This window comes from Hakea prostrata, chromosome 3 (assembly GCF_041222555.1).
Source record: "Hakea prostrata isolate BN-2017 chromosome 3, UWA_Hpros_2, whole genome shotgun sequence".
NCBI classification, from domain to species: domain Eukaryota; kingdom Viridiplantae; phylum Streptophyta; class Magnoliopsida; order Proteales; family Proteaceae; genus Hakea; species Hakea prostrata.
Window position 1 is genome coordinate 16025438 of NC_142602.1, and position 14399 is coordinate 16039836.

Sequence of the window (14399 nt, forward strand, 5' to 3'; positions counted from 1 at the left end):
TTATTAATAAGGGAGCCTTCGGCACTGGGTTTGCCCTATTATTAGTTTACTCAGACGATCCAAGTTTTGGTTCGCACTAGAGATAATTTATGAAGCATTATTTAAGATTGCATTATTTAAGATTCACAAGTAGAAGTTTTACAAGAGAAACCAGGTTTTGTTTACCATCCATATTAAAGATAATATCTCAGCATTATTTCATGTGTTCAATAAGGTAAATCTCCAATGCAATCTTCCATCTTATTACCATGTGTGTGCGGCTCCAAGGATGGAAGATTGCATTGGAGATTTACCTCACAAGAACACATGGGATAATGCTGAGATATTATCTTTAATACTCCACCAAAAGGTTGATGCCTGAGAAACCAGTAAATGGTGGTCTCACACTCTCACCAGTTAAGAGTTCCAGGTTTTGATGACTAAGTTGGTTCAAAACCATCCAAAAGCAAAACAATGTAATGTAGATACCGAATTTGATTGATCAAAACAGTACCCAAATAGGACCTTTTCACAGGGAGACAATTGCAAATTTGATGGACTTAAAGTGAAACAAAGTTTAGGTGGGAAAGAGGGCTGAAACTAGAATGGTATTACAACAGGCTAAATAGATCTTCCAATAGGGGCAGAACTATAATGAAGAAAGTGACAATAACAATGTAACACGTAACACCCGGGCTTCACACCGCAAGGTGGATCGATTGGATCGAACACCAACCTACCTTGATCAAACACAAGGGTTCTCCAAAGAGGAGGAATGCTAGCAAGCAATTTGATTTCAATTCATCAGTTATGTCTTCACCACTTACATAAGTCTCTTTATATAGCATGCTAAAGAGACATAAACACTAATGGCAACATCCAACCACTAGCTAACGCCACCTACCTATTAATAACTCAACTACTACCTAACTCTTGACAAAGGAGAACTCCTTTGACAATGAATTCTCTTATTTTCAAACCAAAGCCCCTTTTATTGACTTTCCAACAACTAGACTTAGGCTTAGGTCTAGGCTATGAGGTTCAACATATGTGGGCTAACTTTAACCCACTAAAACAGCCTTAGCCCATGAAAACCATGGGCTGATTCAGGTGACAACTTTAGGCCTTTGATGGGCCTGACCCAATGGGCTTCTTCTTTCGTAAATATGTCTTCAATTCTGCATCACAATGTTTCTTTGTACCCATCCACAGCAAGTAGTTTAACCCAATATTCTGTTCACGGGCAATCAGGAAACACAAATGTGATTGCTGATGACTGGGCTAACAAGGTTGGTCAGACGCAAATCTGATTTAGAGACCGTATTAGCTTGAGAGACATGAAAGAAAATTCATAAGTTTTTGGGTTTGGGGTTTGAGGGTGTAAATCTTCCAAGGAGAGCTCCAGCTTCGTGTTACCTAACTGCTAAATTAAGATGTACAAATGCACAAAAAGCAAAGCAATCAACTCAAATTCCTTCCTTTGTTCACCCCATGGGGACAGGGGAAGAGGATCACAGACACATTCTACTATTAAAAGGGAAAGAAAAAAAAAACTTGAAAATTTTGAAGTGACAGACAGATTGCAAGCAATGTGACACCAAACTTAACACTGAATCAATTAAAAAGTAATGGCAGTCCCACAATAAAAGTGGTGCTGTCTCTATGGGTGATTCTAGGATTGTCTATAAGTCAGTAGTTCAGCTAAATAAATACAAAAATACAGAAAGCTTTTAATAGTGCAACAAGAGATAATTTATCAATGCAGATAAGCACTTGGCACTTGTGTGCTTAGAAAACACTTCATGTGGGGATAGTTTTCCAATACCTGTGCATGGGTTAGCACTAAAGTATCACATGTTAGTGCTTTTACAAAAGAAGAAAAAGTAGAAACAACGTGCCCCCTGCCTCCTAAAGAGGAAAACCCCAAAAAACATTTAAGGGTTAGGTTACTGAAAACAAATGCTGAGGAAGCAATATACCAAAATAAGCATTAATTCACGCAAGTTTACCTCACCAGCATACAATTCATCAACTTGCATTTGACTGGGTGATAAGACTCCAATTTCATCCACAAAGTAGTCCTATAACTTGCAAGTGTGACAAGATTTTATGAATGTTAGCAATATTAGTAGGAAAGACAAAAGTAAAAATTTATAAAATAAGAAAGATGCAATCATTCTAAACATTTTTTCCCCTTTTTCATTGAAAACACATTCCCCCCCAATGCTTCAAACTACTCCAGCTTGCCATATCAGGTTCCTTAAGCATTGTGTAAGTTTACAAATTCAGTATTACATAATTGTCTCTTCTAACATTAACTTCTGAATTTAACACTTCAAGCAATAAAACGATTATTTAGATACCAAATTTTTATGGATAACTAACAAAACAATTTCATGCAGTGAACTATCAGACTAACTTTTAAGACCGCAATTACAAATTTTTCTGCATCTTTATACATAACTATCCAGGAAAACTCCAAGACAATCAAATAAAAGAACAAAAAAGAGCAGTTAACAGCAGCCAGTACAGAAACCGTATTGTAGGGATCAAAGATCCACAGGGTAGGCCCTGGAGAACCCAAAGGATATTAAGGAGGTGGCTATCCATTTTTACTTTACCCTATTTGGGTTGGATATAGAGGACGGGGGAGCTGTCCTCACAATATCCCTCAGGGAGGGGGATTAACTGAAAACCAGCAAGATGGTTACAGAAGCCTATTTAAAAAGAGGAAATTAGCAAGGTGGTCTCTGGGAAGGACTCAAAGGCACCAACGTCGGATGGATTTGGGGCCAAATTCTTTAAGCACTCCAGAGATCTAGTAGGGGAGGAACTTACAGAGGAGGAATATGATTTTTTGAGAAATCCTACATGCCTTCTTCTGTTAATACAACCTTCATTACTCCAAAAGGAGGGAATGTGGAAACATTTGCAGGGTATAGGCCTATAACTTTGTCGACCAGTTGTGTAAGGCTATCACAAATATCATAACCAACAGACTACAACAGGTGGTGGGGGACCTTGTAAGTGAGAACCAGTGAATGTTCACCAAGGGAAGATCAAGTGCAGACAACATTCTTGCTTGCCATGATATTTTAAGAAGTACGAAGCAGCCTCCCTCCCCCCCCCGGTAGTGCTAAAGGTGGATTTGCACAAAGTGTATGATTCTCTAAGTATGAAATTCTTGATGGAAGTTATGGAAAGAATGCAGGACCCATACAAGTTTTTGAGTGCCCATGTCAACTCCGTGTTTTTTATTCCTATCAATGGCACAAGACACTTTACAGGGTGAAGGGGACACAAGGAAATGCATCGTCTCTTTACCCGTTCACTATAGCAATGGAGGCATTTGCAGGGATTATGAGAAGATTGGAGGTGGAACAGAAAATTAAGATGATGCCTAACTGCAAGGTGGCCCTGATTTCCCATTTGAAGTTCATGGATGACTAGCTAATTTTTGTGAAAGCTCACCAAGAATCAATCACGGCTAGTATGGGGGCTTGGGATGAGTTTGCAGCCCACTTTACGTCGCACCTCAGGTCCTCAACAGGGTAAGTCCTCTATTATCATAGGGGGCCCTACCCAGATAGCAAACTGAAACTTTTTGAATTAACAAGTTTCTCTTAAACCAAGTTACCTATTACGTATCTTGGAGTACCATAATTTTCAGGCAGACTTTCTATTGGGGACTGCATGCTAATCCTGGAAAGAGTGAAAGGAAGACTAGATTTCTATCATATGTGACATCTCCAATCGCTCCTCTGAGCTACGAGGTTGTTACATATATTGGTCAGCCAAATTTGGACTGCCAAATAATGCGATTTCAAAACTAGTTTTTTTTCTTCTGTGGACTGGATCTTCCCCAAAAAAGATGTGGTTTTTGTCTTGGGATTAAGTGTTCAAACCCCAAGGAAGAAGGTGGACTGTGGATTCGCCAAATAAAGGAAATGAACTTTGGCAGGAATTTTGAGCAAATTTGGTGGATTGTGTCTAAAAAGGAAGTACATGCATTCACTGTGAGTATAGCAAACATCTGAAGCAGGATTCAATTTCAATTTTGGGTAATGCTACTTCCTAATAATTGCTTCTGGGTTTGCAGGAAAGCACTTAAATATAGAGGCAAAGTGGAACCACTGATCAACATTTGATTGGCAATGGGAAGGGCACTCGCATGTGGTTGCATAACTGCCATCCTAAGGAATTCTCACCAAAGGGTATGGGAACACCATAAGGTACAATGCAAGATCACAACATTTGGAATTCGTCAATAGGTTCCTTAGGAAGGAAGTTGGCGGGCATGTGCTAGGTGTTCCTCTTATCTATGTGAGGTTGGAGGGAACTCCCGTAGGAGGACAGAATTGGTGCTGAACATAAAGATTTAGTGATGCAGGTCACGCACCAGATTGGCCTAATTTCCATAGAAACCAACCTAGGTATGGGTGTTTGTCCTTTGTTTCATACTTGTATATGGTCATGGGCCTATCCTATGGGGCCATTTGTTTAGCATCTAAGCCATATATGAGAATAGGTTATTTATTTGGTTTAAATTAAGTCAAGTCTGCTTAGAGTGATACACATTAATAGACCTTATTTGGGACCTGATACACATTAACTAATTAGTCCTTATCAGGGATCTGATACCCATTAATTAAATTGTCCCTATTACGCTAGTAGTATATTAGAGATATTTCAATTCAGTTTTCTAATCGAGTACAACTAGGAATGCAATTGTAAGGCTATAAATACACACCTAAGCATGTAATAAAATCCACCTTTTAAGCAAAGGCTTAGAATTGCTTTGCTTTTCCATCAAGAATAGTGTTCTCAGCATTGGTAAGGAAACTCCAAGTACATGAGATTTCAATTCAGTTTTCTAATTGAGTACAACTAGGAATGCAATTGTAAGGCTATAAATACACACCTAAGCAAGTATTAGTTCACAGATTCATATTAATAAAATCCACTTTTTTTAAGCAAAGTCGTGGATTTGCTTTACTCTTCCATCAAGAATAGTGTTCTCAGCATTGGTAAGGAACCTCCAAGTACATGAGATTAGGATCCCTTGGTAAGTCAAACAGGGATTCCATTGCAGCTGTGGATTCAGCCTTCACTCAAGTCATTCCATGTCCACCATGGTTCAAGTCAAGGTTCCTAAATCTATGAAAGTGGCAGCAAGCATATCCCATTCCCCTTCCATCTCACCTTTTTCTTTTTTTTTTTCTCCTTTTTTTATTTATTTTTTGAGGCACTTCCTAAAGGCTAAAACCCTAAAGACAACAGACCCCATATCTTCCAATGTAGACATCCAAACCCAACCAAACTTGGAGATCATATCCCTATATCATCTTCTACTTCCCCTCCAAGTTTCAGCCCATTCTATCCAGCCAAACCCTAACAACATCAAACCTTAATTCTAAACCCTAATTCAAACCTCAAGCTAAGGTTGGTTTTGATAACATCTGAAAGAACTAGCCTCATTCCACACTTCTGGACTGAGAAATTTCAGGATTTAGGAGGCAAAACAAGAACTATGCACTAAGTGATGGCAGCAATTATTAAAGATGTAGTGATCGAATGTGAAGCATTACACATTAGATTGGAACGGAATCGAAATCAGAATACGCAGCACAGAAGTGAAGCATTCATTTTGAATGGAAACATAGAGTCCCAAGAGCTTGTTCTTGGCCAAAACCACCCTTTGATATGGTACTGCTACATTGTGATGGAGCTTTAGTTGGCAGCACTGCATCATATGGAGGACTGACAAAGGATGCAAATGGCAAAGCACCTATTGCTTATGCAAGGAAAGAAGACCACTTGTATGTCACCATCAATGGAATTAACTGTAAGTCTAAAACGGTTGTAATTTTGTACCAAAAGGGGATTCATCGAAACGTAAATCAATCTGAATCTCCAGTTGGCTATTGATATGCTTAAAGGGAGAAAGCCCTTGGAGAGTGCAAGGTATGAAGTGGGATAACAGTCATAATGCCTATATGTTACATGAGGTAGTATGAACCCGTAAGGATTTTTCCTATGGAACATAATGAAATGATTCAGAAGGGAGCAAAGCATATTGGTTTTACAGGAATGCTGTGGGTGCTTATACCTGTTTTTGACTCTAGTTAGAAGGGAATGCCCCCTCTGTTAAAAGTCCTCTCCCCTTCATTTGAGGGGTTCTAGGGGGCTGTTTACTCCGTAACTTTCCTCTCTAATACAAAGCTTAGTTATGAAAAAACAGAAAAATGAAAAAAAAGAAGACTTGCAGAAGACATTTACCTTCTCACTAGCCATAAAATATATTCTGTCACCTTTCTTTATTACCCCATCAATTATTCGAAAATATACAATAACGCCTCTATATGGATCGTAATAACTGCACAAGTAGCAAACCATATATCATAACAGAAAAAGCAGAACACAAAGAGATAAATTTTTTAACATGATAAACATAAAGAGATGAACAGAAAATCGTATCCTACAAGAATACAAGTTTTAGCATTCTCTTTTTATATCAACAAAAGAGAGCAAAAGAGAGACAAAAGAAATATCCTGCAGTCTGCAAACCCACCATTCACAAAGAAAGCCCACTGAGTGATTTTATAATTAACTGATCAATCTGAATGAAAATTTCTCTTGGGAAGCAAAAATGAAATAATCTTCAAATAAAAACGGTGAAGGGGGAACCCTAAGGACTAGGGGAACTACAAGGCTGATTATAAGTCCTCTTAGGTAAAGGCAAATACTAATGAGAAGATAGCAAACAAAAGAAAGGGATTGCAGCAGCTAATAGATGACAAAACATGCAAATTAGACAAAAGTGAGAAAGCTATAATCAGCATCAGCGTAAAACTAATAAGCAAGACTAAGGACCTGTTTGATAACCCACTGAGAAAACAGTTTCTGGTGTTTCTTGTTTCAAGAAGCAGAAAAATCGGTTGAAAACTGTTTGACAAATCATTTTCTTTCACATGATTTCTGCAACATAAATTGAAATCTATGAAAATTTTTGTTTCTAGAAACACTTTCGACACAACAACAAATAGCTGTTGGAAAAATTGGGGGCAGGTTGGTTTAAGTGAAACAGTTTTAGAAGGGGTATATTCAGATTTTGGCACTCAAAATATTAACCATCCTGCTTAAATCCTCTCAATACTCTGATACAGCTCTTCCATCCGTGGCAGGAGGACGACAAGAGTTGGAGTTGGAGTCATTTGGACCCCTGTTCTTCGATAACCCTTTGTCTTCACTCTCTGTTCACTTGTCTTCTCTCTGTGTCTCTCTCCCAGTACCTCCTCCTGATTCCAAACATCACTGGACAGTAGTACTATTGCATAAAACCCAACTTCTGTAAAGGGTTTCTAGTTTGTGATTTCAGACTGCAATGATTGGGCGGGTCGTCAGTTGCAAAATGTTGCAATATAGCCCGCCCATATGCTGCAATCCATCACTGAATGGTAGTACCACTAAGGCAGGGTTTTGGGTTGGGAGTGGATAGTTAAGATTTGATGAGCGCAGAAGAAAGACTCTGAGCATTGTACAGTTGAGCATAATGGTCCAATGATGGGTCAGACTGTCAGAGTTTGATAGATGCAGACGTTGCATTTCAATCCGTTCGCTGTAATTCAATGCTCTATCACTAACCTGCCTTCAAAGCCATTACATGATTTGATTTTTTTTTTTTTTTTTTTTTTGGGGGGGGGGGGGGGGGTCATTTGCCTTGTAGACTAGTGATTCAATTAAGGTACTTGCCATTAAATGATTTATTGCTGACTCTTTCAATTTCCTCTTTTCTCCCCTCCCCAACAACCTAATTGGGTCAAAGTTGCTTTTGCTTTGCCAAATTGCTATAGCTTGAGATGTTGGCATGTCTCAGTCATTCTATCCTGGAATCTAGGATTTAACCAAGCCAAGATTTTAGCACTTGGGAGATAAATTATTAGGGATTTGCAAAGGATAATAACTGCACCTAATGAAGGATAAGTGTGGTTCTTTTTTTTTCTCATTTAAACGTTTCAGTCCCTCATCTTAGTTGCAGGCTGCCACTAGACAGTAGATAAATTGTGAAGTGTCTTTATTTCCCTTTTTTCTTCATATGCTGTGTTTTTCTTGTTTTTTGTTGTTAGTCTTAACAGATGTTTGTTATTTATTCTTTTTTCTTGCTGTTTCAGTCAGAAATATGCATGATGGAAGTAAGCTTTTCTTCATAGAGATTCTAACTTTTTTGACATTTCACAGCTTTCTGTTGACATGTCAAGGATTTATTTAACGTCCTTTCGGCAATAATACAGTTTTGAATCTTACGGCATCCTAGTACTGAAAGTTTGTGGACAAGGAATAACAAGGGACACATTAGAGGTAGAGACTGACAATAACCTAGATTTGGATTTGAAGATCCACTGCAAAAACACAAATATTTGTGATATACCAGCATACAACTCTTAAATATGATGGCATAGTAGAGCACTATTTTATGTTAGTATGGTATGGCAAGAGAAATGAGAATGGGACATTAGAGTTTGCAGGGGAAATTGCATTAGAATAAATGTTTTATCTTTTATTGATCACTTAAGTAGCTATCCTCATCACTAGCTGGCTTAAGATTGTTTTAGTCACTTTTATTGATCTCATGATCTTCTCTAAAACGGACCACCTTTCCATTTCTTCCATCCTCTCGGCTCTCTCCCTTTTCGAATCCCTCTCGGGTCTCCACATCAATCTTGATAAATCCACTCTCTTTCTCTCCGGTGTCCCCAATCAACTTCGCTCTTCCCTTCTTCAGCTCTAGGGCTTCAAGCCCGGCTCTTTTCCTGTGGTCTACCTTGGCCTTCCTCTCATCCCTGGTAGGCTCACCCGTCACCACTTTCTCCCTATGCTCGATCATATCCGCAAGAAGCTTCAGCTCTGGAGAGGCAAGCTTCTTTCTTTTGCTAGCAGGGTGGTTCTCATCCGCTCGTCCCTCCAATCTTCCTACCTCTACTGGTGCAGAGTTTTCTCCATCCCCAAATCAACAATCCAAGCAATGGAGTCCCTATTTTGTGCCTTCCTTTCAAAAGGGCAGGAACCCTCTCACTTCATCCATCCGGTTAGTTGGTCAACCCTATATCGTCCTACCTCTGAAGGAGGCCTGGGTATTCATCGGATCTCTGATGTTAACATGGCCTGCCTTCTCAAGCTCATCTGGAAAATTGCCTCAAAGCAAGATTCCATTTGGGTTAAGTGGGTTTATTCTTACCTCCTCCGATCCGACTCCTCCTGGACTGCCTCAATGTCGTCCAATCCTTCATGGGTCTGGAGGAAAATAATTTTGTTGTGCCCCCGCGCCATCTCTACTATATCCACTTCCATTGCTTCCAATACGTCCACCTCCTTCTGGCTAGACCCGTGGCATCCGATGGAAATTCTCTTCAATCATTTTGGCCCCCACGCTGTTTATGACACCCGTATCCCCAAAGCCGTGCCCCTGTCTTCTTTCATCTTGAATGCACTTGGTCCCTGATGCCCCTCCCCATTCTCACACAGGTTTGGGGGTCTCTTCCCCTTATTTCTAACTCCTCGCGTGACACCACTATTTGGTTGCCTTCCCCCACCAAAGCCGTCTCCACTTCCTCTGCTTGGAACCTCCTTCGACCCCACAGCCCCAAGCCACCTTGGCCCCTTTGGTCTAGTTCAAAAGCTTCATCCCCTATCACTCCCTAACCCTTTGGAGAGCCCTTAACCTTGCTCTCCCCACCCAATCCTTCCTTATCAGCTGCCATATCCCAGTCAGCCCCAGTTGTATCCTTTGTTGGAATGGTTTGGAAGATCTGGATCACCTCTTTTTTTCTTCCCCTTTCTTTAGATTGCTCTGGGGAAAAGCCCTAGCCTCCATTTGGCCCCTTCGAGGAGCTACTTCAGGTTTTCCAAGGATTGGCCTTGGTTTTTGAGAAACTTTGCTGAAAACTCCATCTGTGATCGGATTGGTAAGCTAGTGTACTATGCCTCTATCCATCACCTTTGGTAGGAGTACAATCTTAGAAGATGGACTTCCAAATCCCACTCTATAGATAGGATTTGGAACGCCATCTATTTTGAGGTCTATTCTAGGCTATTTGTCATTCCCCATCCCCCTGCTAATCATTCCCCAAGGAACAGGCTCATTGTTGTCTCCTGGGGACTTAGCTCTTCTCTCCGGTCTTCTGCTTAAGACCTTGTATTTGTTTCCTTGTCTTTAATATATTATTTATTCATCCAAAAAAAAAACACAAATAGAGCTATAAATCTCAACAACCAACGGAACACAAACTGTAAAGAATGCCATGGCATAATAAAACATAAATATATAAGATGTATTGGAAATTACTTTCTAGAATGCTAAGATAGATACCTATCAAAAATAAGAGCTCTTAAAGGCCTTTCAGCAGTATCCTTGGGTGGGGGAATCCTTTTGATAATGGCATTCAGGATTTCCATTATACCTACACCCTCCTACAATAGAAAGACAAAACCAAAGATAATGAAATTTATAAAATAAATCAATAAAGATGCAGACAATAGGGCACTGGACAGAAAACAAGAACTAATAGAATAAGTAGAAATCCTTGACGATCTTAAAGTTACAACCATTTTATAGCTACATGTGATGCCACAAGTCATACACAAATCAAAGATTGCACTTCAGAATTACCTTAGCTGAGCAGTAAATCGCCTCACTGCAATCCAATCCAACAATCTACAGATAAAGGTGAATGGTTAATATGGAATTTTTCTCTGGAACAGCTAGCATCATATGGACTTGTTTCTTTCTCAACATATCAAAATGCAATGTATAGGACAATATACCACTGTCATCTACACAGGTACTAAGAATGCGAGAAATGCTTCATGAACTGATGACGAAAAATCCTTGTGTTTTTCAGTTACCAGAGATTTTTACTAAAATGAAGTGGTTATCATTTGTTACTCTAAAATATTGCTGCTAAATAATAGGTAAAAAATGCACGTATTGGAGAGGAACTCGTCTTTACAATATCTACTGGTACCACAGAAAACTTTCCCAAAAAAGATATTAAAATAATCTAGACTAAATTCCTCTGATCAATGTTGGAAAGTCGTAAAAACATGTACCAACAGTAGGATACAAAGCAATCACTATCTGCAAAGCTCACACACTAACCTCTTCAATCTCCTGTGACACACGATATGGTTCAGCACCTGGGAGATCTATTTTGTTTAAAACCTGAATTTAAACAGAAATAATCATAACTGTCAGAGATTCAGAAAAAATTTCCCATTCTCAAAAACTCAATAAAACTGAGGAAAGGTGAAGAGAGTTTACCCATCCAAATTTACCAGGAGGAGGAAATACATTAAGAATCAATAGTATGCGTATCAACTTTACTGCATGGTGTTAACATATGTTTTCATGTATAAAAGAACATGGCCAGTTAATCATCTTCTAGTACATTTATGTGCTGCAAGAGTGGGTTTTTTAAAGCCTATTAAAGGTTTACCTAGATATCACGGATTTATCTCCAATGCAATCATATGATCGTTTGCTAAGTAGCAAGACAAAATCTTCAGCATTAACAAACAAGAACCACTAAGCTCTAACAGAACAGTGTAACCTAGTAAGTGAAGTTTAATAAGTTCTCTTCTATCCAAAATTAGTTTCAAACTTTAATATTATCATAGGAGTTTCAAACTCTAAAATTTTTATTGCCAAATAGGGCAACTATTTGCTGGCTCAGCTATGAAGTAGTGCTCCAAACTTAAAAGAAGGTTGCAATTCAGATCAGATTCCTGATACCATCCTCAAGCTTTTTTTCCAGTGAATAAAAATATATTATAAACGTCCCAAAGGGAAAGAACAAATAATAAGAGAGAGGGGGGAGGGGGAAACCAAACTACTAGAGCCTAGGAGAAGACAAATGAGAGCTATCAAAACCCCAGATAACAACAATGAGCCTGTTCCATAGGGTATTCACAACAGACCTGTGGGGGCGACAAGGTAATCTAGAGTTAACATCATATCAGATGGCCTTCCAAATCTAGTCAGGAGATCTAGATTTGGTGGTCATCTGCACAAGTTGCAATATCCAAATCTGCGAGATGTATGCACCAAACATCAGCTCTGCCAGGGAATGGCCTTCGAAGGCAGAAGCAAACCAACATGTCTCAAACAACCTGGGGCACCTGGAAGTCTGCAAAGGCATGCAACCAGATGTGTCTAGTGAAGGGACAGACAAAGAAGAGGTGGGCGATATCTCCATCGGAGGGGCAGAAAATGCAGAAGAGGGGGAGCAGGGATTGAGCAGCAAATGAGAAGGGATTGGGTGGAAAGACAGGGAGTGACGGTTCTCCGAACCGTAAGGGAATGGCCGGGAATGTGTCCAGTGAACCAGACAAGGTTGGACCTTGGAAAAGAGGGGAGGGGGAGCGGACGAGGTCCCACGTAAAAGCTGTAGGGAAGACACCAGATCTGGAAGGAAGCCAGAGGAGCTTGTCACGAGGGGGCACAGACAGACAGGGGGGAAGTAAGGGCCAGATCAGGTCAAGCTCCTAGGGGAGGGGAAAGGAGGAAGGGGGAGACCTAGCATCCAAGGAAATGAAAGAAGATACCGGGGGGATTTTTTGGGATTCCCGAGGAGTAGACAGCCTGAGCTACCACAACATGGAAGAGGATGCCAGAAAGGTGCTAGGGATCGAGCCAAAATAATATTAGAACCGTCTACAATGTAGGAGGACAGAGCTTACAGAGCAAGGGGGCACAGGGTCAAAGGCTTCCTCCAAATCCAAGAGTAGTTAGAGGGAAAAGAAGCAGTCCAAAAGGAGTCACGCTTAAGGTAGGAATAAACCCAAATGGAATCCTCATTTGTGGAGATTTTCCAGATGAGTTTGAGGAGGCAGCAATATTATAATCTTTAATGCAATGAATGCCAAAGCCACCTTCAGATTTGGGCTTGCAAATCTTGGACCAGATGAGAGGGTGGAGGAATCTAGAGGATCTTTGACCCTTCTAGAGAAAGCAACAAAATAGAGACTCCATGGTTTTGATAGTAGATTCTGGAAGCGTAAAGGCCCCGCAACAGTAAATGTAGAAGGATTGGAGGTCTGACTTGATTAAGACAAATCTGCCAGCATAGGAGAGGAGCTCTCTCATTCAATAAGGTCAAGCACAGGAGCAGTAGTGACCCCTAACACAAGTGGGAAAAAGCAGGAGGCCAAGGTACCTGATAGGGAGAGAGCCAAGAGAGAAACCAGCCGCAAGTTGTTATGAACTCCTTTGAAACTTAAATACAATGGGTTTACAAACAACAAACCCTCCAATCGCCGCCTTCACCAAAACCAGAGGGGTGGTGTATCAATGCATGTGCATTACAATGAAATTGAAGATGGAGATCAGGCAGCAAAAGCTTTTTTATCAATCAAATTCATGTCCAACACTCATCTCCCATACAAACTTCATAAAGACACAATAGACTCCTAAACTAAAAGGAAAGGCCTAACCTAATACCTATCCTATTAGGTTACTTTAACTCACTAGGAAACTTTAATAGACTCAAAATAAATTCCAATTCTAGCCCCACTAAAGACTTCAAAGAAAAATATGCAAACAAATGAATATTCCCCAAGCCAGAAAGGGGATACTGTAAAACAACTTAACTGAACCACTGGTTCAAACCAGAAAAACTGGTTCAATTCTCAAAACTCCAAAATAAACAAGTATGGCCAATAAAATGCAACATAGTAGCCCACATTTCAGGCCCCATGAAAGTGGCCTATTACACAGAAAACCCAAGGGGTCAAATGCCCAAGATATATTGAAACCAACCATAGACCTGTTCCTAATAAAACAAGCCTATTTCAGTGATGCATCTGCATCACAAAAATGATGCAGTTTCAGCTTTCATGTTTTCTGGGTTTTGCAACAGATTTATGGTGGCTAACAAACTGACATTTTGTCTTTCAAATTAACCAAGACCATAGGCAAGTGGTAGGTGATTCAACAAATTTACGGACTTGAAATAAGAAGATGCGCAATCAAAAACAAAAACATTTATGATGAATAAGATTTGCCAGTAAAAACTAGCAGTAAGAGACTAAAAAGGTCAACAGGAGATGGTGTTTATCAAGGCCAAATAGTGCAGTCAATTCAACAACCCAAAAAAAAAAAAGAAGAAGAAGAAATCTCTGGATGGGAAAAGATGCAGAAAAGATTTAGAAACCCGCCTTTCTAGTTCTATTTTCTCTCCGTGCTGCCCTATCAATGCGGAAGCTGCAGGTTCGAGAACCTAAAGAAGTGACTGGTGACGGCATTTATCAAGACTATATAGTGAATTTGATTCATAAATAAAAATGGAAAATAAGATGAAAGACCTATTTGGGAAAGATATGCTGAATAAAAGTTACCTTGAAAACCATTACAGTGTTTACACATT

At 39.8% G+C, this 14399-nt stretch overlaps 1 protein-coding gene across 1 annotated transcript in view; it reads right to left on the reverse strand.

Annotated features, from left to right (window-relative positions):
• The window catches only part of LOC149021178 (Small GTP-binding protein), a 76395-nt gene that overhangs the window by 37270 nt on the left and 24726 nt on the right, over positions 1–14399 (reverse strand). Inside the window, exons 6-10 of the mRNA XM_089149440.1 lie at positions 11135–11197; positions 10646–10690; positions 10346–10446; positions 6259–6355; positions 1989–2060 (exon numbers count right to left, since the gene is read on the reverse strand). Of these exons, the coding sequence (XP_089005566.1) occupies positions 1989–2060; positions 6259–6355; positions 10346–10446; positions 10646–10690; positions 11135–11197 (378 nt within the window). The remainder of the gene's footprint in view (positions 1–1988; positions 2061–6258; positions 6356–10345; positions 10447–10645; positions 10691–11134; positions 11198–14399) is intronic.